We start from the raw sequence: 25873 nt of genomic DNA, 5'->3' as shown, positions 1-25873 counted from the left end.
AAATTATACTATAGAGCTATAGTAACAAAAATAGCATGATAACTATATTTATGTGGGTTTGTCTATGTATCTTCTGTTCTGTACCATTGGTCCACATATCTGTTTTGGTGCCAATACCGTGCCACTATGGGTGTTGATTTTATAACCTGCTACTTTGCTGAGTTTTAGAAGTTTTCTGGTGGAATTTTTTGATAGCCTATTCAATAAATATATAGAATCATGTTGTCAGTGAATAGTGGTAGTCTGAATTCTTCTTTTCCTATTCATGTCCCTTTAATTTCTTTCTTTTGTCTAATTGCTGTGGCTAGAGTTTCAAGGATGATGTTGAATAGAAGTGGTTAAAGAGGGCATCCTTGTCTTGTTCCAGTTTTTAGAGGGAATGCTTTCAGTTTTTATCCATTTAGAATTATATTGGCCTTGGGTTTAGCATATATAGCTTTTATGATGTTCAGGTATGTTCCTATTACCCCTGGTTTTTCTAGTGTTTTGAACATGAAGGTGTGCTGTGTTTTGTCAAATGCTGGTGAAAAGATAGCCTATTCAATAAATGGTGCTGGGAAAATTAAAAATCCACATATAACTAAATGAAATCCCTATCTCACCCTGCACAAAACTCAACTCAAAGTGAATCAAAGACTTAGGACTAGAATGGAGACTCTGTGCCTAGTAGAAGAAAAAGTAGACCCAAATTTTCATCAGGTCAGCTTAGGATCTGACTTCCTTAACAAGACTCCTATAGTGCAAGAAGTAAAAATCAAGAATCAATAAATGGGATTGATTCAAACTTAAGAATCTTCTTCTCAGCAATGGAAACAATAATGTGAAGAGAGAGCCTGCAGAATGAGAGAAAATCTTTACCACATGCACCTCAGATATAGCATTAATCTCCAGGATATATAGATAACTAAAAAACAAAATAACCCAGTCAATAAATGGGCTAAGGAACTGAACATTTCACAGAAGAAGAACTATAATAGATCAACCAATAAATGAAAAAATGTTCAATATCCCTAGCAATTAGAGAAATGCAAATTAAAACTACTGTAAGATTTCATCTCACCCCAGTCAGAATAGCAATTATCTAGAATACAAACAACCATAAATGTTGGTGAGGGTGTGGAGAAAAAGGAGCACTCACATATTACTGGTGGGAATGTAAATTGGTGCAATCGTTATGGAAAGCGGTATGAAGATTCCTCAGAAAAGTCAGAACGGAACCACCATTTGACACAGGTATCCTGCTTCTTGGTTTATACCCAAAGCATATTACAGTGATGTAGCCACATCAATGTTTATACCAGCTCAACTCACAGTAGCTAAACTATGGAACCAACCTAGGTGCCCTTCAACAGATGAATGGATTAAAATAGATGTGGTATAGGGCTGGGGATGTGGCTCAAGCGGTAGTGTGCTTGCCTGGCATGCGTGTGGCCCTGGTTCAATCCTCAGCATCACATACAAACAAAGATGTTGTGTCCGCCGATAACTAAAAAATAAATATTAAAAAATTCCAAAAAATGTGGTATATATGATGGAATATTACTCAGTCTTAAAGAAGAATGAAATGATGGCATTTGCTGGTAAATGGATGGAGCTGGAGATTATCATGCTAAGTGAAATAAGCCAATCCCCCCCAAACCAAAGGCCAACTGTTTTCTCTGATATGCAGATGCTAATTCACAATAAGGTAGGGGGGCTAGGAGAGAATAGAGTTACTTTAGGTAGAGGGGAGTGAAGGGAGGGGAAGGTGGGGTATGGGAATAAGAAGGATAATAGAGTGAATCACACATTCTTACCCCATGACAGGTGTGAGTCTACATCATGTATAACCAGAAGAATGAGAAATTATACTCCATTAAAACAAATTTTAAAAACAGCATGGTATTGGCATCAAAATAGATATGAAGACCAATGAAGTAGAATAGAAGACACAGAACCAAACTCATATACTTTCAGCCATCTGATACTTGACAAAGGTACCAAAAATATACGTTGGAGAAAAGTTATTTTTTTTTTTTTAAGGAATGTTGCTAGGAAAAAAGGTTATCCATGTGTAGAAGAATGAAACGAGATTTCTGTCTCTCACCCTGCACAAAAATTACTCAAAATGTATCAAAGCCTAGGGTATTAGACCAGAAATTTTGCAATTGCTAGAAGAAAACATAGGGTCAACACTTCATCATATTGGTACAGGCACCAACTTCCTAAACATGATCCCTAATGATCAAGAAATAAATAAGTGGATGCCATCAAATTAAAAAGCTTCTTCACAGCAAAGCAAAAAAGAGTGTGAATAGAGAGCTTACAGAATGGAAGAAAATCTTTAACAGCTGCTCCTTTGACAGAGATTAATACCCAGAACATACAAAGAATTCAAAAAACTTTTTACACACACACACACAAAACAACAACAACAAATAACCCAGTCAATAAATGGGCAAAAGAACTACTGAACAGACACTTTTTAAAAGAAGAAACACTAATGGCTAAAAAATATGAAAAAATATTCAACATCTCTAGCAATCAGGGAAATACAAATCAAAGCACACTAATATTATTTCACCTCACTTCAGTTAGAATGATAATTATCAAGAATACACATACTAATAAATGCTAGCATGGATATGAGAGAAAAGATACATTTATACATTGTTGGTGGGACTACAAATTACTACAGCCACTTTGGAGAGCAGTATGGAGATTCCTAGGAAAACTAGGAATGGAACCACCATATGACCAGGCTATCTCACTACTTAGTATTTATTCCAAAAGAACTAAAATTATCATAGTATAGCCCATATATCCATTTCAATATTTATAGAAGCACAATTCCCAGTAGCCAAATTATGAAATCAGCACTGATGTCCATTACTAGATGAATAGATTAAGAAAATGTGGTATGTATACACAATGGAATCTTACTCAGCATGAAGAAGAATGAGATTATGGCATTTGCCAATAAATGGATATAAGTGGAGCATATCATGCTAAGTGAAATAAGCCAGATTCTTAAAATCAAAGGTTGAATGTTTTCTCATATGTGGAAGCTAGAGCAAAATAAGGGAAAGAACGTGGTGGTGGAGAGTGGGGTGGGGGGTGTGCATTGGCTACCCTAAAGATATAGGGAAGATCAGTGGAAAAGAAGAAGGAAATTGAGAGGGAGGGAGGGGGAGTAGAGATGGGAAAGGCAAGGAAATGCAGAAGGAATTTAAGAAAATCACATTATATGCACTTATAAATATACTACAGGAAATTTCACCTTTATTTATATGCAGCAAGCATCAATCAAAAATAAATAAATGAAAGATCAGTAAATTAGTGGAAGAATAGGGGGAGGGAGGAGGAGAGGGGGAAAGGTGGGAGGAACAAGGACTGAAAGAGAGTAAATCATGCTGTATGATTTTGTCAAAATGAACTCAACCATTATGCGTAATTATAATTGTCTAATAAAAAATACTATATTTATAATATATACAGGATTTACAAACTCAACTTTAAACAATAAAAATAAGGAAATATTTTGAAATATGATCCATTATTGTTAGCTATATTCACACTTCTGAGCAATATACCTAGAATTATCCTTCCATTTAATTGCAGTATTGTACCCACTGACCAACTTCTACTCATCCCTGCACTCTCATAGCTAGAAGATAGGGTTTGGAATTTTCTCATCACACAGGAATGATAAATGTTGTAGATGTTGGAGGTGCTAATTACCCTAATTTGTTCAATAAACTATTTAAAGCAAAAGTGTATACATATTAATATATATCAACATATATTAATATTAATATATACTAACATTAATTTGGGATTTGGGAGGAATCTTACTATTATTCACATTTTTTATTTTATAAAAAAATGAAAGTAAACTAAATTCTAGTAGGAGCTCATTGCTTAGAAGTGATTTGCATCGAGTTAGTAGTTGGTGATAGCCCAAGGATTTGAACCCTAGTCTTTGATTTCAATTCCCAAATGTTGTGTGTGGGGATGTATTGGGGGGGTGGATATTTTGATTTGACATGAAAATCTTCTTGCTGCAGTTTCATTCCTGTTGTATGTTCTACATCATGTTATAGTGGAATGTCTAGATTTTCCTAAAGAACTATTTATTTATAATTTGTTAGCTTCTATTTAGCTACTTCATTCTTCTATAATTAAATTTATTTTCCTCACGCAGTCTACAACTTTCATGGAAAGTTTCTCTTTTTTTTCTTTTTTTTTTTTTTCCAGTACTGGCAATTGAACCCAAGATCTCACAATGTGCTAGGCAAGTCCTCTACCCTTGAGCTTCATCCCTGTCACTTTTTATTTTTTATTTTGAGACAGGGTTTCACTAAATTGCCTTGGTGGGTCTCTAACCAGCAAATTTCCAGGTAGCTGTAATTACAGGTATACCGCCACTGTTCCCAGACTTTATTTTTATTTTACTCAAGTCTCATTGAGGTTTACATCTTTGTGGTGTGCAGGCATCTATTATTTATTGGGTCAGTAAGAGCCAGGTTTACTGGGAGAAGAAAAATAAAATCTAAAAATTTAATAAAATGAATCAAATGATTAATAAAGCAGGTGCTTCTGACATTTGAATAGTTGTCTCTGTGCTCTATACTGGTAGAAAAATTGTGTAAAAATTTGACTTTCTATAACATTCTGTCATATATTAGATAGTTCTAATTTGCTAAGATTGGTCTACTAGGTTACTTTTCAAGTAACCAGTGATCTGTAAGTATTTCATGTATATAAGGAATATCCTATTAAAGCAAAGTTATATGAGTTCTCTTTCAGTTTAAGGAAGAAGATCTTAATTTATCCTTAGTGAGGTTATAAAAGTTTTATAGTTTTCATTTCTAGAGGTTTGCATATCAAAATATGGAAAATGGAAAAATAGTTCCTTACTAAAGGAAAGAAGAGTTAAACCTTTTCTGGTACTGGTTATATTACTATTATTACAACCCATTATGTGTACTCATTATATATTAAGTTCCTAAACTTTTGTGTAGTAAAAAAAAACTTTTTTGTATAGTAAAAATTTTGAACTATATTTCATTTTTACAACTACTCAACTCTTTGTAATGTGAAAGCAGTAATGAATTTGTTCTAATAAAACTTTATTTACAAAAGCAGGCAGTCAAGCTTGTTGAGACATTTCCCTACCTCCTCCCAAATGAGAAGTGGTTTTAGTGAAGATGCAAGGCAACTAAGCTCTAGCACCTGATCTGTGGTTCACTGTCTCCTTGGCAAAGTTGCTTAACTTGGAACTTCCCTCTTCATTTTAAAAATAAGGTTTGTCTAAATGATCTCTAGGGATCCCTCTGGTAATAAATGGCTCTAAATTTAGAATGGTTTATTCCACCTACTAAACATTGGTACAGTTTCCTAACATTTTCTAAATATGTCCTTAAAGATGACTTTCAGAACTGTAGAGCTGGATTTTATTCAGGGAATTCTTCATATTTCAGACTTCTGTTTCAAATACCTAGTTGCTGCTCTCTTTAATCGGTTTTTGCCCCCTCTTAAAACACAAAGTCCAATTTAGGAGAAAACATATTCAGTTAGTCTTACTGCAGGCTACTTCTATATTGAGGTCAGGGCTGGGGTGGGGGGTTGCGTGTGTGTGTGTGTGTGTGTGTGTGCGTGTGTGTGTGTGCATGTGTGTGTTTACTCTTGCTTTCTTGTATATGCTGTGGTGGAATAATCTTAGTATAAAGGATATTGCATGCAGTGAAATGTAGTCCTCAAAGTATATGTTCTGATTTTTTTCTAGTATATAAAAAAGGTTTTTCCTGTTCAGATATTTGCCACTAGTTTCTTGAATTTTATGGGAGAAAAATCAGTTCAGAAAGAATATATCAAAATAGAATTTAAAATTCCAGGAAGGAAATAGAGAAACACTAATAAACACAAACCGCTTTTGATGAAGAAATTTGTTTTAAAATATGAAAAATATTTAAATCTTTAAGATGATGATGTAGATGAATAGTGCTTTTTAAAACTAGCTGGGAAGGAAACAAACAACCATCAATTTACTCTTTTGAACAAACCTTTTATGTTAATAAAATTTAAAAATATTTTGGTGATCTACTAGTATAAGCAAAAGATATAATTATGAATCTATTGAACTTAAAATTTCAATCCAACGTTGGAAGGTTAACAACTAGTTGTAAATCAAATAAATTGTTCTTAGTAAGCCATTAAAGTTAAATTAAGTGCCTCATTACCAGATGCTATATTGATAGGTTACATTATTTAGCACCCTGAAGGAGACATTTACACAGCTACCAAGTTCTCAGTGTAAGTTAGGCTAAATTACTATAATGAATGAGTACATTTGAGAAGAAAATATTTCTAATAATCCATTCTTTTATTGAAATATAGAAACATATGATCTTAGGTGAGTAAGTACATCAAATGCGTTCTCATAACCTTTTTATTAATAGGTTTGAAAGATTCTTTATATTTTCCTTAAATCATTTCATTTCCATTGTAAAGCTGGACCATAGAGATTAATTTGATAATGATCTATTGTTTCTAGACTTTTAAAGAAAATAATAGTTTAAGTATCACTACATATCATTCTTAGAAAGCAGTTTAGTGCTGCTTCCCTGTTGCCTAAGTTTTATTATGGCATAGATTGCTAGTTTCATTTGACAGGTCCCTATTTTTCTTTAGCTATTAAGCATTTTTTAAAAAATGGATTGTTCTCTCTGAAACAGAAGAGATTATGGTGTACCCTTAAGTAAAAGATAAATAATCTGTCTTGTTTGGTGAATTTATAGAGTATTTTGTTCTTTTCCAAGATATATGATAGACGAGTGCATTTTTTATAACCTCACTTTTCTGCTTCTCTGTAATACTCAAACCATATATATTTTAAAGAAGTTAAAAATACACATAAGCATGTAACATCACTACAGATAGCCCTACCTAGAAAGAATTATTTCTAACATTTTTTTTCATCCTTTTTGATTGTTTCTCATGGAAATATATGTATTCATTGGATACCATAATACTTCTGTTATTTTGTAACTTATTCTGTTCCTTGTCATTTAACAATATATCTTGAATGCCTTTTCTTACAAATAAATATACCTGTGCCTTTCTGTCTTTTAAAATATTCTACTGATGGGATATAGCATAATTTATCTTTGCAAAGTTAAGATTTTAAAATTTATCCCTCTTTTTGAACAATGAAAACCTATCTATGTAGCTCTATCTCTGTATATATATATGTATATTAGTATACAGCTGTGTTATAACTTCTTTTTTACCCCCATATGTTATAACTTGTTACCATCCATTTTAAAAACTGGAATTGCTATGTCAAAGAATGTGGACTTTTAGAAGTCTTTTTGAAAAACATCAACAGACTGGTAGTAGAAGATAGACAAGTGTAGACTTGGTTAGAACAACTCAGTTTGATTCTCAGATCTGCTAATTAGTAGATGTATTACAACTATCTGTTTTCTTATAGGTACAGAAAGTCTGTTCAACAGACATTTCTGAGTACCTACTGCATACAATGAAGTATTTTAAGGACAAAGGATAGAGTAGTAGGGGGCTATCCTGTGTCTTATAGGATGTTAAACAGCATCTTACCAGTCTTACCAGATAAAAATGTCTTCAGCCATTGCTAAATGAATCACTATAGGGGCAAATCATTACTTACTTGAGAACCACTGTTTCAAAATACATCTCAGTGAAACAGTCTCTTAGTGGAAGAATGAATACCTATCTGTTGTGTGATTCACTAAAGAGTATCAGTAATGTCAAGGGCTCTTGGATATAGATACAAATCTTTTTCCTATTCAGAGGCCAAAAGAAAATTTATTAATTATATTTAATGTATATGGAAAAAAAGGTTTATAAAAATGTCATTAAGTAGAAGGTAAACTGTAGGGTCAAATGAAACAAATTGGCATTGTATTAATTAGAAGTTATCCAGAGTCAGGCTTATCTTTTAAAATTACATATCTTTCATCTAATTCCTGTTTGATTAGAATCATCTGCATTTGGGCAGAAAAAATTCAAAACAGGGTATTGAAATAAAAAGTCAATTAGATATGTTAAAAAATTGAAGTCTGTTTCTTATTTACTATACACTTAAAATGGTGAATTTATGTAAAATATGTATATTTTGCCATAATTAAATAACTAATAAATATGTTTTAAAGGTATTTTGTAGGTCTGCATGATTTTATCTTGATATACTCCAGTTTTAATGAATTGAAAGCTGTTTTTTTTCTGTTCTATCCCTTAATTTGTCTCATAACTTTTAGCTGAAATCAATAAAATCTAACTGGAAAGTAACTTTTTTTTTTTACTTTCAAGTTAGAATTTTTAAACAATGAAAGGATGAGATGGGGTAGCATCCATGTTCTGTTTTTTAAATGTGTGAACTTGTATATTACAAAATAACCTCTGGCCTTGGAAATTTTCTTATGTATGCTTGCCATAAGATGACTGTTCTGTCTTTTAGAGTTTCTCTTATGTTTGTGGCCTCCTACTACCAATCTGGACTCATTATAATTATAATTTTGCATTTAACATTCTTAGCTGTAGATCTGAAGATTTAGATAAGGACTTTTTTTTCTGATAACATTGAGATATTGTTCTAAAGGTATCCAATATTTTCAATTTTTTGTGTTTGGATTATGGAAAGAAGTCTCCATTACATGATAGTTATTATCTGGTACAAACAGCCATGAAATTTTATGAGAATGTTGATTTCAGTGGGTATAATAATCTTATAGATACCAGTATATCATTTGTTTTTTTTCCTCATGTGTCCAACACTGTCTCTTTTGTTGGGGGGTAGGGGGCTGTGGATTGGACCCAGGTAATTTAACCACTGAGCCATATCCCTAGCCCTTTTTAATTTTTTATTTTGAGACATGGTCTTGCTAAGTTGCTGAGGCTGGCTTTGACTTGCCATCCTCCTGCTTTAGTTGCCCAAACTTCTGAGATTATAGACATGTGCCACCATGCCCAACTCAAATCCAGTTCTCTTGATATAACCCCGTTTTAATGAATTGAAAGTTGGTTTTTTTTTCCTGTTCTATCCCTTAATTTGTCTCATAACTTTTAGTAAATCCTAGTATCTAAATTTCCACACTCCTCATTTTAAATAGATGAACCTATCCTACATAAATTGGCAACAAATAACAGTTGTTCAAAGGAATAATCAATAACTGTATAGATTAGTCTTTAAGGAGTCTAAAACTTGATTTCTCTATCCTTTTATCAGTAAAACTAATGTAAAATATCACTCTAGGTAGTAATTTTGTATGACAGTCACAACTGCTTTGCATTTTTCATCAAAACTTGATATTGTCACTGAAACACACACATACAACCCTTTGGTAGATATAAAAGTCAATACAGTATTTTTACTAGTTGATGCTAAAAGTGTACAGAATGTCTTGTAATTTAAAAGGCTACTATTAAATGAGTAAATACTTTTTAATAGCTTGAGACAAATTTGACATGAAAGTTCTTTTAGCTAGTATGGTTTGCTGTGTCTTCCATTTGTCTAGCTTAAGAAAGAAAATCAAGTAGCTAGAATAAGAGTCATTGTCTTGCAGAGAGCAATAACAATATGATAGTAATGTTACTTTGTTGGCTAAATAACTATACACTAAAAAGCTCTCAGACCTAAAAGAAGGAGCCCGATGAAGCTGTTTAATACCTGCTTACTATTAAAGAAACTGTAATGATAAAGAGTATATAGATTGTGGCAGAAAACCATACTTTAGGTTCTATTACAGGCTTTTGTAGTACATTGGAAACATTTTTTTCTTCATGAAATGTCTGAAACATTTTTGCAGTCATTTAAAGCTTTACTGCAAGTGAAGCAATAAAAAGGAGGAAGAAATCCAATTACTTCATGTGCAAAGTCTTTATTTTCTGTTTAATAAAAGAAAGGCTTTTGTTCAGTAAGCAAGCTTTACACTCCTTCCTAGTAAATTAGAAATTTAGTTAAGTAGAAAATAAGGAGAAGACTTCCTCGATAAATGTGTTCTAGAATAGGACTCATCACATAAAAATGCACAATAAATGTGAAGGCAATTTTATGAAGTTAAAAGTTTGTGTTTAAGAATATTGTATGCAAGGTGTTAGGATCAGCAGTTAGATTAGATAGGTTATTGAAGGTAATAAAAATGACGAGCACTTACTTGGTGACCAGCATGTGCCAAACATTATTCTAATCACTTAAAGACATTATTTTATAGTCCTTACAACAACTTCATGAGTTTTATGGTAGTCAGTTTTTTATCACTGTAAGCAAAAATATCTGACAAGGACTACTTATAGGAGGAAAGATTTATTTTGACTCATGGTTTCAATTCACAGTTGTCTGACACCTTTGCTATAGACCTGAAGTGAGACAGAACTTTGTGGCAGAAGAGCATGATGGAGGAAAGCTTCTCAATTTATGGTGAATATAAAGCAGAGAGAGAGCGCTTGAGGAGCTGGGGAGAAGATACAGTACAAGACCCCTCCCCCAGTGACCTACTTCCTACAGTCACACCCCACCTGCCTATAGTTACCACCCAGTAATCATTCAGATTATTAATCCATTAAATGAATTAATCATCTCATGAGGTTCCAACTCTCATAATCAAAGTATTTAACCCTTGAAAGTTCCTGCATTGCCTAACACATGAGCTTTGGAAGAGGGTGGATTTTTAGATCCAAACCATAACAACTTGATATTATTATTTTCATTTATGATGAGAATCTGGAAGGCACAAGTTTGGTAATTTATTAGTGGAGACACACATTAGTAATTTATTTGTAGTCACATAGCTATCAGTAGTAGCCAATCTGAGTAGTCTGCCTTCAGACTATGCTCTTAACCAATATGCTCTGTGGCTTATGTGTATAACACTATAACATACAAAAGTGGGGAAAGATAGGAGAAAAGGTGAGGGAAAAGGATCAACTCTGAGTTTCTGTCAAGTGCTATGCATTGTACTAATAAGCATTTATAAGTGCTAATAAGTCCTCACAGTAACCTTAGGAAATTTTAATACAAGTATCATACAGAGATAGAAGAAGAAATTACCTGTAATCCCAGTGGCTTGAAAGATTGAGGCAGGAGGATCTCCAGTTCAAAGCCAGCCTCAGCAACTGAGCCAAGACCCTGAGCAACTGCGCAATACCCTGTCTTTACATAAAATATAAAAAAGGCTGGGGGTGTGGTTGAGCACCCCTAAGTACAGTCAGTACCAATGCCACCCCACCCCCCCAAAAAAGAAAGAAACCTAAGATTTAGAATGAAAAATGACTAAGGTCACATATCTCATAATTGGTAGAGCAGATCTTTCTAAATGGAAGGCAGTTTATTGGGAATATGTTATCTTCTCATGAATGTCTGCCATAGATTAATTGAAACAACTGCTCATACTCACTGGGAAATAGTAAGCTGTTTATATCTTTAGCATGCATTTTCTAATATAGTGTTCCTGGATTGATTTAACATACCATCTATACTAAATCATGGCAACATGGTATAGTAAAAAGAAGATGGGCTTTGGAGTCAGGAGGGCCTCAATGTTTATAATTACAGCTTAATCTTAAAATGGTTATTCCAAGATAAGGTCATAATTTATTAGTATTTTTTCTTTGGTCTCTCATCTTTATAACCCTGAAAATACACCAAATTATTCAACAAATATGTATGGATGTGTGCAGGTTCTTTAATACATTCGTGGGATATACGCAGTAAATAAATTAGACAAAAATCTCTGCCTTCTTAAAGCTTACAGTCTCATCTGGTGCATTTAGTTGGAAAACTGTGATATTTCTGATTACTGTCCCCATACTTTCCTTATGGCAACCTGATATGTGCTGGGCTTCCCAATAGAGCTTATTTTTAAGAGTCTCTAGGAACAAAGGTGTTTGTTTAGGTTCCACCTATTCTTTTTCCATGACCAATAATTTTGTATATGTTTGCCTGGGAATTCTAATTTCAATACACATTTACTGAGAATCTTCTATTGAGCTTATTCATTGTTGAGTCCCATTCTAGTTTTGGAGGCACAGAGATGATCTCAGGAAAAAAAAAAAAAAATTTATCTTCTCAGAGCTTATAGCCTAAGGGAAAGATGACAGGCAGAAGGAGAAGAGTGGAGAAAACCTGTTGTCTCCTCCCTGTGTTCTCTCCCCAACCCCTTTGTCCACTCTTTTCTTCCATAAAAATGAATCAGAACCTATAAAGAAAAGTGTAAAGCTTCATTGTGTAAATCCTTTCTCTCATTCTTTCTTTGTAGCGTATGAATTGGGTTTTCCTTGAAATTGTTTCCAGATGTTAATGTGTTTTATGCTTCATTTGATTTAATTTTAGTTGATCTTTCTTGCAATGACATTTTCATACCATACCTTTGTTAGCCAGTTTTTTGTTACCGTAATAAATACTTAAGATAATGAACTTTTTAAAAGGAAAGGTTTATTTTGGCTCACAGTTTTAATGGTTTCAACCCATGGTTGACTGGTACTGTTGCTTTTGGTCCTGTGATGAGCAGCACATCATGGTAAAGAATACATGCTGGAACAAAACTACTCACCTCATGGCTGGGATGGGAAAAGAGAGAAAAAAAGATTCTAGGAACAAAGGTGTTCCCCTTCCATGGCATGGCCCTATGTACCAGAAGACCTTCTAGTAGGCCTCATAGAATCATGAGCCAAGCCTTTAATGAATGAACCTTTGGGGGACTTATTCAAAACATTCTTATGTTTTGACATGCATACTAATCATTGCATGCAGGAAGATGTTATTAAAATTTTCACTGTCCAGTCAGTATAGTTCGGTGTCATAATAACATGAAAAGACTTCAAGTAAATAATGTTGGAAAACTACTCTATTTACACTCAATGCTATTGTCAAATATCTGGTAAATGACTTAACAATTGAAAAAGAAGAAATTCCTTAAGGTATTGAGATTATTTTTATCTCAAACTAGAATGTTTTAAATAGTTCTTCTGACTTAACCAAAATTCTGCAATTGCATCTCCTTATTTCCTTCTGAATAACGTGCTCTCCCTCAATGATACTCCTTTCTGGCAAGAACCGATTCAGCTCAATTATCATTCTGTTCCATACCCTCAATTGAGCCAAAAATCTCTCTGTCTGCTTACTGGTTTCACTATCACTTTGTGGCTACAAATCTCAAATGGGCATTGAATGTTGCTTATAGTTTTTTTCCACTTTCCTAGTAGGTTTGCTTTCTATTCTTCTGAAGAGTTTTTTTATGCCTTTTTTCTCTATATAAACATATTACCTATTTTAATAATGTTTTTCAGGTTGAGAAGATAGCAGCTACAAGGAACTACCTCATTCTCCCTACCCTGAAACAATCAGCCTGCCTGCATTGTGCACTATCTTTCCTTCTGATGAAATGGGCAAGGCTACCCCTGTCATTGATCAGTGGCTCCAACTGGGCTCTGGGTAATTTGCCTCACACCTTCAAGTCTGTGATTACCTGTTCTTTCTTCAATTCCTTCCTTCCCCACCAAATTATCCTAATTTGTGATCTCCCATTAGTATCATCTCCAGCCACTACCCTTTTTGAAAGAGTCTTCTCTAATCATTGTTTATACTTTCTAATTCAAGGCTTTCTCCTCATTCCATGCTCCTCCAGTTCCAACACCTTCTCCTGAGGCTCCTTAAAGTCAAGGTCACCAATTATTTTCCTGTTATCAAGCCTATTGGATTTTTCTGTTTTTGTCTTTCTTTTCATTAGTTTTTTATATAGATGGCCACATTCTGCTTCATAAAGTACTTTTTTGTCTTGGTTTCCAGGGATCCCATTTTTCTGGTTTTATTTTCACTTCATTAGCTGTTCCTTCTATTCTTTGCTGACTCTGTATTCACTGCCAGACCTCAAAATATTTTAGGACTCTAGTTCAGTGCTGGGCTCCCTTTTTGGGTACCTTTTCTCTGCCTACGGGTGCTTAACAGGTCCCATAGCTTTAACTATTAGAGTACACTTATGGCTTCTAAATCTGTATTTCTTTGCTTAATCCAGCCCCAGAACCTTGGCCTTGTATGTTTAGTTGCCCGTGTGTCCATATCCACATAATATATGTCTTAGACTGAACATGGCCAAAACAGAACTCTTGATATTTTCTCTCAGCTGCTCCCTTCCCCCCAGTATCACTCCCCAGCTTCACTTAGTTGCTCAAGGCAGAAATCCAAGTTGACCTAGATTTATCTTTCCTTCCCTACCACCATTACTTCCTTTAGTCAGTCTTCATAACTATACCTCTCTCCATCTTCACTATTACCACCCTAAAGTAGCACACCTTTATTTCTTTCCTGGATCTTTGCAATTACCCTCCTGTTCTCACATCCTGCCCCCACCTCCTTCAGAGGTTTCTGTGTAAAGGTAAGTCAGGTCATGTTACCTTCTTTCTTCATACTTCCCAATGGCTTTCCATTGCCATACACAGTGAATCCATACACTATGTGTCTGACTTCACATTTTTCATTTTTTTCCCTTGTTCATTCTACCAGCCATCCCTTTTTTGTGTTGCTAAAATATGTCATGCTTATTATGATCTCAAGACCCTTGCAACATTAGCTTTTTCTGTGGTACTCACCATGATTTTCTCTTGGGTGACTTCTTAGAAAGACCCATCTTAAACACATAATTCAGAGTTGTTCTCAGTCTCTTTGCTTACATAGATAAGCAATTGAATACAGAAAGTATAGGGTTCTGGGGCTTGGTCAAACCAAGAAATAGGACCAGTATTGTGATGCTTTCTGCTTTGCTTTTCTTGCTAAGGATTGCTTTTCCCATTCTAGGTCTCTTATTTTTTCAAATGAATTTCGTGACTGCCTTTTCTATTTCTGTGAAGAACGTTGTTGGAATTTTGATAGGAATTACATTGAATCTGTATAGTGCTTTTGGTAGTGTGGCCATTTTGGCAATATTAATTCTGCCTATCCAAGAACATGGGAAGCCTTTCCATCTTCTAAAATTTCATTCTTTAGTGTTCTATATCCTTTACCTCTTTTATTAGATTTATCCCCATTTTTTTTTTTTGAGGCTATTTTTTGTTGTTGTTTGTTTGTTACTGGGGATTGGACTCAGGGGCACTCACTCACTGAGCCACATCCCCAGCCCTATTGTATTTTATTTAGAGACAGAGTCTCATTGAGTTGCTTAGTGCCTTGCCCTCGCTGAGCCTTGCTTTGAACTTTTGATCTTCCTGCCTCAGCCTCTGGAGCCATGGGGATTATAGGTGTGTGCCACTGTGCCTGGATTGAGGCTATTTTTAAGGGATAGTTTTTCTAATTTGTTTTCCAACATTTCTATTATTGGGGTATGCAAACATGATTGATTTATGGGTGTTAATTTTGTATCCTGCTACTTTGCTGAATTCATTTATGAGTTCTAGAAGTCTTCTGCTGGCATTTTCTGGATCTTTTAAATATGGAATCATGTCATTAGCAAATAGATAATTTGAGCTCTTTTCCTGTTTATATCCTTTTATTTTCTTCTCTTTCTTAATTGCTCTGGCTAGAGTTTCAAGGACTGTGTTGAATAGGATTGGTGAAAATGGGCATCCTTATCTTGTTCCTGTTTTTTTAGACAAAATGCTTTCAGTTTTTCTGCATTCATAATCATGCTGGTCTTGGTTTGTGTATATAGCCTTTATAATATTGAGGTAAGCTCCTTCTGTCCCTAGTTTTTCTAGTGTTTTGAACATGAATGGTTGTTGTACTTTTGTCAAATGCTTTTTCTGCATCTATTGAGTTAATAATGTGATTTTTATCTTTTTAAAGTCTATTTATGTGGTGAATTACATTTATTGATATGCATATGTTGAACAAAACTTGCATTCTCAGGATGAAACCCACTTGATCATCAAGTGCTGTCTTTTTAGTGTGCTTTTGTATGCTGTTTGCCAATATTTTATTAAGAATTTTGCATTTACGTTCATCAAGGATACTAGTCATAGAATGAAATTTAACCCCTATCTCTCACCCTACAAAAACTAAGCACAAAGTGGATCAAAGACCTCAGTATTATACCATAAACCCTGCACCTGTTAGAAGAAATGTAGGCCCAACACTCCACCATGTCAGCTCAAGAACCAACCTCCTTAGCAAGATTCCTTAAGTGCAAGAAGTAAATTTAAAAATAAATAAATGGGACAGTATCAAATTAAAAACCTTCTTCACAGCAAAGGAAACAATGAAGAGCATGAAGAGAGAGCCTACAGAATGGGATAAAATCTTGCCACTTGTTCCTCAGGGTGTTACTATTCAGGATATACAAAGAACTCAAAAAAGTTAACACTAACCCAAAAAACAAATAACCCAATCAGTTAACAGGCAAAGGAACTAAACAGAAACTTCTTAAAAGAAGAAACATGAATGGTCAACAAATATATGAAAAAATGTTCAACATCTCTAACAATTAGAGAAATGCAAATTAAAGCTACACTGATAATTCATCTCACTTCAGTCAGAATGGCAATTCTCAAGAATACGAGAATAAATATTAGTGATGATGTGGGGAAAAGGGCACACTCATACCTGTTGGTGTGACTTCAAATTGGTGTAAGCACTCTGGAAAGAAATATGGAGATTCCTCAAAAAATTAAGAATGGAACTGGCATCCCATTCTTCCTTAATATGTATCCAAAGGATTTAAAATCAGTATACTACAGATATGCAGCCACATCAATGTTTATAGCAGCACAATTCACAATAGCTAAGCTATGGAGCCAACACAGGTGCCCTTCAACAGATGAATGGATAAAGAAAATGTGGCATATACACACAGTGTAGTATTAATCAGCCATGAAGAAGAATGACTTTATGTCATTTTCCAATAAATGGATGGAACTAGAGACTATCATACTAAGTAAAAACAGCCAGTCTCAAAATGTCAAAGTTTGAATGTTTTCTCTGATATGCAAAAGCTAATCCAAAATGGGGTAGGGGGTGGTGAATAAAGAACAATGAAAGAAAGATCAGTGGAGTAGACAAAGGGGACTGAAGTAAAGGGAGGAGGGATAGGATAAGGAAAGACAGTGGAATAAATCTGACCTAAAATTCCTGTGTACACATATGAATGTACCACAGTGAAACTCACGATCATGTATATCTACAAGACACTATTAAAAAAAAAGTATAAGTAAATAGTAGAAAGATTAGTAGAGTAAAGGGAAGTGAACATGAATTGGGAGGAAGGGTGGGGAAGTGGAAGTACTGGGGACTGAATTAGAACAAATTATATTCCATGCTTTATAATTATATCAAAATAAATTCTATTATGTATAATTAAAAAGAACTAATAAAAAATTAAAAAGTAGCCAAGTGTGGGTGGTGCACCTGTAATCCCAGCCGCTCAGGAGGCTGAGGAAGGAAGATCACGAGTTCAAAGCCAACCTTAGCAAAAGGCACTAAGCAATTCAGTGAGACCCTGTCTCTAAATAAAATACAAAATAGGTCTGGGGATGTAGCTCAGTGTCTGAGAGCCCCTGAGTTCAATCCCCCAGTACTCCCTTCCTCCCTCCCCCCAAAAAAAATTAAAAAGAAAAATATCTCAGAAAACCATTAAAACAAAGACAAAAATCTTAAAAACAGAAAAATAGGCCAGTGGAAAAAATTTAGCAATATCTATGAAAGCAATTACAGCACCAGAAATGGTAAGATCAATATTGTAAAGAAACAATTTAATCAATAATTGAAAACAAAAATCAGAACAGCAATTAAACATGATATTAATGGTTTTGTATTATTTCAATTATAGAAGAAATATATGCTTATCTAAAATAATAAATTCTATATTTCTCCCAAAGGTTTTTTACAAAACAGGTGCCTGTGGTGATATCTCCTTTTTATCTCTAATTTTGTTAATTTGGGTCTTCTGTTTCATTCTTTTAGTTAGTTTTTTTCTAGGGGTTTATCAATTTTGTTTATCTTTTCAAAGAGCTTATTCTTTGTTGCATTGATCCTTTATATTTTTAAATTTTTTATTTCATTAATTTTGGCTCTGATCTTAATTATATATCCAATCTTCTATTGGTTTTGGAATTCGTTTGTTCCTGTTTTTCTAGAGCCTTGAGATAGCATTTGATTGTTTATTTGGGAATTTATTTGGGAACTTAATTTTTTTCTTTTTAAACATTGGCACTTAATACATGAATTTTTCTCTTAATAGTGCCTTTATGGTATCCCAGAGATTTTAGTATGTTGTGTTGCTGTTTTTGTTTGATTCTAGGAATTTTTTTTTAAATCTCTCCTCTCATTTCTTTTATGATTCATTCCTTATTTGAAAGAGTATTGTTCAATCTTTATGTGGATTCTATAAGTTTTTTTCTTGTTGATTTCTAATTTCAGTCCACTATGATATGATAAGATGCATGCGATAAAATTGATTTTTAAAATTTTTTTGGATTTATTAAGACTTGCTTTGTGTTCTAAAATATAGTCTATTTGGAAAAGGTTCCATCATGGGCTACTGAAAAGAAAGTGTATTCAGCTGTTGGGTGAAATATTTTGTAAATATTTATTAGGTCCATTTGATTTATAGTATCATTTAGGTCAGAAGTATATTGAATTTTGTCTGGATGACTTGTCTCTTGTTGAGGGTTATTTTGAAATCACCAGTTATTTTTGTATTGGTGTCAGTCTGGGAACTAAGTAAAGTTAGGAAGTATTTGTTTTATGTAATTAGGTGCACAGACATTTGGGGCATAAATATTTGCTATTTTTATATCTTCTAGTTGGATTGTTCCTTTTAACAGTATGTAGTGGCCTTCCTTATCTTTTTTGATTATTTTTTGCTTGAATTCTGCTTTGTCAGATATGAGAATACCTACTTCTTATTGTTTCCAGACTCCATTTTCATGGAATAAGTCTTTTCTTTGTTTTACTTTCGGTCGGGTGATATGTTTGCCTGTGAGTCTCTTGCAAATAGCATTTGGTTGGGTCTCTAAATCTTTTAAATCTATTCTTCAGGTCTGCGTCTTTTATTGGAGTGTTGAAACCATTTACTTTCAGAATTATTCTGAAGAGATTTCCAGTCATTTTGATTGTTTTATGAATTTAATTCATTCTTGATTTTTATTTGCCTAATTGCTTATCTGAAGTCTTTCATCCATTTCAGAGTTCTGGGGTTTGTTTATTTTCTGTAGTGAAGGTTTAGTGGTTGCAAGTTCTTTTAGTTTATCCTCGTCATACAAAGTTTTTAATTTCCTTTTCAGTTCTCGTTGGTAGCTTTGCTGTTGGTTGACAATTTTTTTTCCCCCAGAGCTTGAATTATCTCATTTCAAAGCCTTCTGACTTTTAGGGTCTGAGTTGAGAAGTCTGAATTAAGTCTTATTGGTCTACTTTTAAATGTGATTTGACATTTTCCTTGGGGCTTTTACATTCTATCCTTCTCTAGGATAGGGCATATTGATTATGAAGTTTCTTAGAGAAGTTCTAGTTTTATCTTGTTTCTTTGGGGTTCTACATGCATCCTGTATGTGGATGTCCATCTCATTCCTAAGGTTTGAAAATTTTTCTGATGTTATTTCACTGAAAAGGTTCTTATGCATTAGCCTATATTCCTATACCTTCTTCTATCCCAATGAATCTCAAGTTTGGTTTCTTAATGTTGTGTCAGAGTGCTTGTATGTTCTGATGCTCATGGTTATCTGTCAGCAAGAGCACAGTCTCCAAACTCTTATATTAATGGGACTGTTAGATAATCATTAACTAATAAAAGTAAAAAGCAAAAATGTGAGTTTTGTGAACATGGAAACTACATAAATATAAGTTATTATTATGGTTGTATTGGTTATTATTGTAGTTCTATTATAGTAATATTAAATTATATCATTGAGTTGATTTCTTACCAAATCACTAGAATAATCATAAATTTAGACACACTAAGAATCAATGTTTATAACTATTTAAAAGAACATTCTGAAATAGATAGACTAGTTTTTCTTTGTTGTGATTTTATTTTTTATTGATTATTAAATATTTTGTTGTTAAAACCAAGATCATTATATTGAGAAACAGTCTCTGTTTGAGAATTGATTGGTTTTTGAGACTGAACTTCTGTTAAGATAGAATATGCAAAGAGTGAAAGGATGAAACTGTGTCCTATGACCTGGTAATAAGTGACTACTGTTCTAGAGCATTTACAGCCTGATTGTAAAGGAATAAAACAATGAAAATACCTGATGAAACAGACATTGTAAAAGTGCTACTTAAATGAGTTTAGTAGAGCTGTGATGTGGTTAGTGAAATCTGATACATGATACATAAAGTCATGAGATTCTGAGATACTAGTAAGGAAAGAGAAAAGGAGGAATTAAATTAGTGTTTTTCATTGTATACTTGTAATGTTTTACCTTTACTTATTCTTTAATGCTTTTCCTATCTTTATGTTGATCTGAACTTCTGACCTGTACCATTTTCCTCTCTCTGAAGAACTTATTTGACTTTTTTTAGTTTTTGCAAGGTAGGTATACTGACAGCATATTATTCCATTAAGTTTTGTCAGATAAAGTCTTTATTTCCTTTTCACTTTTGAAGGATAATTTTGCAGGATAATAGGATTCTAAGTTGGTTGGGTGGTTTTTTTTTTTTTTTTTTTTTTTTTTTTTTTTTTTTTCCCCCTCTCAACACTTCAGCTGTTTCACTCTGCTCTGTCTTCTTATTCTCATGGTTTCTGGGAAGTTGGATGTTCTTATCTTTTTCTTCTATTATGAGTAAAACATTTGTTTTCCTCTGGCTTCTTTCAAGATTTTTTTTTCTTTATCTTGATTTTCTGCAATTTGAATATAATATGCTTAGGTGTAGTTTTTGTTTGTTTTGTTTTTTGTGTTTTTTTTTGTTTTGTTTTTTGTTTTTTGTTTTTTGTTTTTTTTTTTTTTTTTTTGGTTGGGGAGCATTTGTCCTGCTTGGTGTTCTCTGAACTTCTTGAATCTGTGATTTTGGTGTTCAAGATTAATGTAGGGGAATTTCTGTCATATCTCTTCAGATATTTCTTTGGTTCTATTCTGGTTCTATTCTCTCTTTTCCTTCTGATATTCTCATTACATATATGTTAAACGTTTTTAATTGTCCCATAAGCTCCTCTTCTTATTATTATTGTTTTGCTGTTGCTTTCTTTTTTCTTGGCTTTTCTCTTTTGGAAGTTTCTAGTGACATATCCTGAAGCTCAGAGATTTTTTTTCCTAAGTTGTGCCCAGTCTACTAATGAGCCCATCAAAGGCATTCTTCAGCTTTTTTGATCTCTGATACTTCCTTTTGATTCTACCTTAGAATTTCCATATCTGCTTACATTACTCATCTGCCCTTGCATATTCTGTGCTTTTTTCATCACAGCCTGTAGCTTATTAACTTTATCTGTTTTAAATTCATGATCTGACACCTTTGAGTCCAGTTCTGATGTTTGGTCTGTGTCTTCAAATTGTGTGTGTGTGTGTGTGTGTGTGTGTGTGTGTGTGTGTGTGTGTGTGTGTTCTTTTAGTGTGTAAATATGGCTGGTAATCCTTTGTTGAAAGCTAGACATAGTGTACTTGGTGAAAGGAACTCAGTAAATAGTAGTTTAATAATAATATGGAAATATGGAATGGGAAAGAAGAAGTATTCTATAGTCCTCCGCTTAGATTAGTCTCAGTCTTTTAGTGAACCTATGTCCTTGGGCCATGAATTTTATAAGTGCCTCTGTCCTGCATCCCTTCAGGAGCAACAGGATAACTGTAGGGGGCTGGAATTGGATATTTCCTTTCCCTAGGTAAGGTTAGGCTTTAGTAAAATAGTTTCTCTTGAAAGCATGGCATGTTAAGACCAGTCACATTTCAAAATAGTTCATTTTCATTTTTCTTTCCAGAAGCTATACAGGTTTTTCCTCCCATCTTCATTGTAAGAACCTTGTTAGCTCCCTACAGTAAAATTAAAAGGATGAGGATGCCCCTGGGTGACTGGAGTTTTTAATCTCTCAGGCTTGTCCATACCTCCAGCAGTCTATCAACTACAGTTCAGGTTTTCTTGTCTTGGTAGTGGGTCTCTGATTCTACAAGTTTTGCTTCTGTGTATCTGCCTCAGATTGTGTATCTGCTACAGATTGCCTTGTGACCTCACTTCTCTGATGGATCTATAAAGAGCAGTTCATTTTTCAATTTGTTCAGCTTTTAACTTGTTAAAACAGAATGGTGATTTGTAGGCTCCTTATGTGGTGGACCAGAAACTGGAAGTCTCGTAATATTTATCTTAATTATTATTTCAGCAATCATAAGGTCAGTACAACAGATAATATTATTGTTGTTTTATTGATCTGAAATTGATGGTCATTAACTGTGCCAGCTATGTAATTTAGTAGAAGACCCAGTATAAAGTGAAAATCAGAGACCCTTTTGTTCAAAAAACAGGAAAAAGGTGTCATTGAATATACTAAAATATAAAGCTTTTCCCTTTCTTCTAGAGTTTCTTAATTTGTCAAGATATCTTTGTTAATGTTGTTCAGAGCAAAGAGAAAATTTCAACTTTAATATGAACTTCTCATTAATTTTTATATTGTGTAGTGTAAGTTTCAATTGGAAATATAAAATTGTATAACTCACATATAGAATCACCAAAATTATACAGTTTGTATTCTTAGTTTGCATGTGTGTGTTTTGTTCTTACAAGAACAGTGGGAATGTGCACAAAATTAACTCTACTGTTCTTTTTGTTTGTTTGTTTGTCTTGTTTGTTGTTTGTTTACTTATTTATTGTTTTTGATACCCAGGATTGAACCCAGGGGCACTTAACTACTGAACCACATCTCCACCTTTTTTTTTTTTTTTTTAATTTTGAGACAGGGTCTCGCTTAGTTGCTTAGGGCTTTGCTAAGTTTCTAAGGCTGTCTTTGAACTTAATATCCTCCTGCCTCAACCTCCTTAGCTGCTAGGATTATGGGCATGCACCACCACACCCAGCTAATTCTACTGTTTTAATTTTACTTCTTGATACATACCTATTCTTTCAGCTCTTTTACCTTTGGTTCACTATTGGTTGCCCTTTCTCTTCCTTTTCTGATGTCATTTTTACTTATATTGTTGGCTAGTTATAGGGAAATAACATGAGTGAGAGAATTTTTTGGTTTTTCTTCTTCCTTAGAATGCTATAACCTCCTTTCTCCTTTGTAGCATGATTTGGTTGGAACAGAAAGCATAATTTCTTGGAACTGTCAGGATCCCTACTTATCCTGTTAAATAGCTAATAAACTTAACCTCATATAAACTAGGAGTCTATGTTAGCTTTGCATCACTCTGACACAATGTGTCAGAGAAATCAACTGTAGGAAAGATTTATTTTGGCTCAAAAGTTTTAGTCCATGTTTGGTTGACTCTTGCTTTTAAATTGTGGTGAAGCAGAACATTATGACTGGGAGCACATGGTAGATCGGTGCTGCTCACCTCATGGTGGCTAGGAAAGGGAAGAGAGAAATGGGGGACAGGGGTGAGAAAGAGAAAGACTGGGGACAAATATTCTCTTCAATGGCATGATCCCAGTGACCTGTTTCCTCCAACTAGGTTCTACCTCCTAAAGTTTATCACTCAATATCAAATTAAACTCTGAATCCACAGATGGATTCATTCATCCATGAAGTCAGTCCTTAACCAGTCTTATCCTTACCAGAGATCTTATCTCTGAAGAGTGCTGTGCATGGGGTACTAAGCTTTCAACACATGAGCTTTGGGGGGCATTCAAGATCCAAACCATAAGAATTTCTCATTGCAATTCTGTGCCCATGGAGCTTGGTGAACATGATGTGCAAATGGACAACAAAGACTGGTGGAGATGCACATGCTGCACTTACCTCCTATCTTAACCTTACATCCCATTAGCCCATTATATTTACAAAATTTATATTTTATTTATTTATTTAATTATTTTATTAGAGTATTGTAGTTGTACATGGTAATTGGATTCATTTTGACAAAGTCATACATGCATGGAAGTTGATTTAACTCCATTCAGTCCCCTATCCTCCCTCCTTCTCTTTCCCTTCCTGTCTCCCTCCCCTATTCTTCTTTCTCTATTGATCTTCCTGTCACTCATTTATTTGTTTATTTTTTATTGGCACTTTCTACATATACATAAAGTTGAAATTGCCCATTCTATGTTTTGCTAAAAATCTATATTTTGTTAAATTCATTCCACATTTCCTACCATTTCCCGTTCCTTCTCCCTTCTTCTCAATCTCCTTCTACTCCACAGATCTTTCCCATGACTTTATGATATCCAATCCATGCACCCTGCCCCACTTTTCCCTTTTTTACTCTAGCTGCCACATGAGAGAAAACATTCAGCCCTTGATTTTCTGAGTCTGGCTTATTTCACTTAGCATGATGTTCTACATTTACATCCATTTATCAGTAAATGTCATGATTTTATTTTTTTATGCCTGAGTAAAACTTCATGGTGTATATATACCAAATTTTCTTAATCCATTTATCTATCGAGAGGCAACTGGGCTGATTGTACAATTTGGCTGTTGTGAATTCTAATGTTATAAACAATGAAGTGGCTGTATTGCTATAGTATACTGATTTCTGGTTTTGGTTTTTGTTTCTTTTTGGATAAATACCAAGGAGTGAAATAGCCAGGTCATAGAGTGGTTTAATTCCTAGTTTACAAAATACAAATTAAATGATAAAATAATTAAGAATTTCAGGATGGTAGTAGCTCAACCCTAAACTTAGCATAGGGACTCTGTGGGTCTACATAGGTTGCATACAATGGAACTGAACCTGCTAAGAGATATTAAATGACTTGTTCAAAATCATGCAGCTGGGCCGTATCCAAACTGCGCTTAAAACTGAGGAGTCTGACTAATAGTTTACCTTCATAGTTGCATTGATAAGTAAGTGATAATTTTCAGAAATTACTCTTATTTTTCGTTACTGCAAACCTCCAGAATGCTGTGTAAAACAAGATTAACAATAGTGAATCCAAGTGTGGAGCTCAGTGTTCAAGCCAGTTTTTATTCATCACTCTAACCCAGTGCTTACCAGTCCTGGCACATAACTATAAAACCCCTACTGGCTGTCATTTATGAAGCAGTTATTATATGCCAGCCAAATGGAAGTGATTCTCTGTATTTTGGCTTAGATTTTAAATTGCTCTTTATTTGCTTAATTCCCCCCCCCAAAAAAAATCATGTAGTGAACCCTTCGTATCTGTGGTTTCTGCTTTCTTAGATTCAACCAACCATGGATGGAAAATACTATATAACACACACACACACACACACACACACACACGTTATTATTATATATATGTGTGTGTGTGTGTGTAGTAGTAGTAGTAGTAGCTGTATTGAACATTTACAGATATTTTTCTTGCCATTATTCCCTAGGTGATACAGTATTAACATCTATTTGCATAGCATTGACATTTTAATAAGTATTAAAAGTAATCTAGAGAAGATTTAAAGTTTAAGACAGAATGTGGATAGGTTATATGCAAGTACTGTGCCATTTTATTTGAGGGATTTGAGAACCCAGATATTTTGTTATCTGAGGGACATTCTGAAACAATCCCTCACAAATACTGTGGGACAAATGTTATTTTAAGGAAACTTTTATTAAGGGTAGTCATTCAGTGCTTGTGTTGAATAATGAGGAACTTTGTAGACCCAATTTATAAAACACTAGAGGTCATTCTTTGAGAAGTTGTACAAACTACTGAACAACAAGATTAGGAATGGCCAAATGTCTGACTTTTAGAAGGAAATGTAAGTGAATTATGAATTCAGCATCATTGAACTTTACATGGATTCTCTTCAAAATTCAAATGGATTTTTTTTTAATGGCTTACGGCTTTTTCCCCAAATTTTATCAGCACTCTCTAGTTGTTTGTATG

At 34.0% G+C, this 25873-nt stretch overlaps 1 protein-coding gene across 7 annotated transcripts in view; it reads left to right on the top strand.

The window, feature by feature from the left end:
• Smap1 (small ArfGAP 1) overlaps positions 1–25873 on the top strand; it is a 179742-nt gene that overhangs the window by 122800 nt on the left and 31069 nt on the right. For 4 of the 7 annotated variants that reach the window (XM_078019784.1, XM_078019781.1, XM_078019782.1 and 1 more), the window contains one exon: positions 13306–13450. The exons of the other annotated variants lie outside the window; for them this stretch is intronic. In XM_078019784.1, the coding sequence (XP_077875910.1) occupies positions 13306–13450 (145 nt within the window). The remainder of the gene's footprint in view (positions 1–13305; positions 13451–25873) is intronic. 7 annotated transcript variants of the gene reach the window in all.

The sequence above is a fragment of the Ictidomys tridecemlineatus genome, chromosome 8, assembly GCF_052094955.1.
Source record: "Ictidomys tridecemlineatus isolate mIctTri1 chromosome 8, mIctTri1.hap1, whole genome shotgun sequence".
Classification (NCBI taxonomy): domain Eukaryota; kingdom Metazoa; phylum Chordata; class Mammalia; order Rodentia; family Sciuridae; genus Ictidomys; species Ictidomys tridecemlineatus.
Note: the sequence above shows the minus strand (reverse complement) of the source record. Positions and strands in the feature narration are given on the sequence as shown.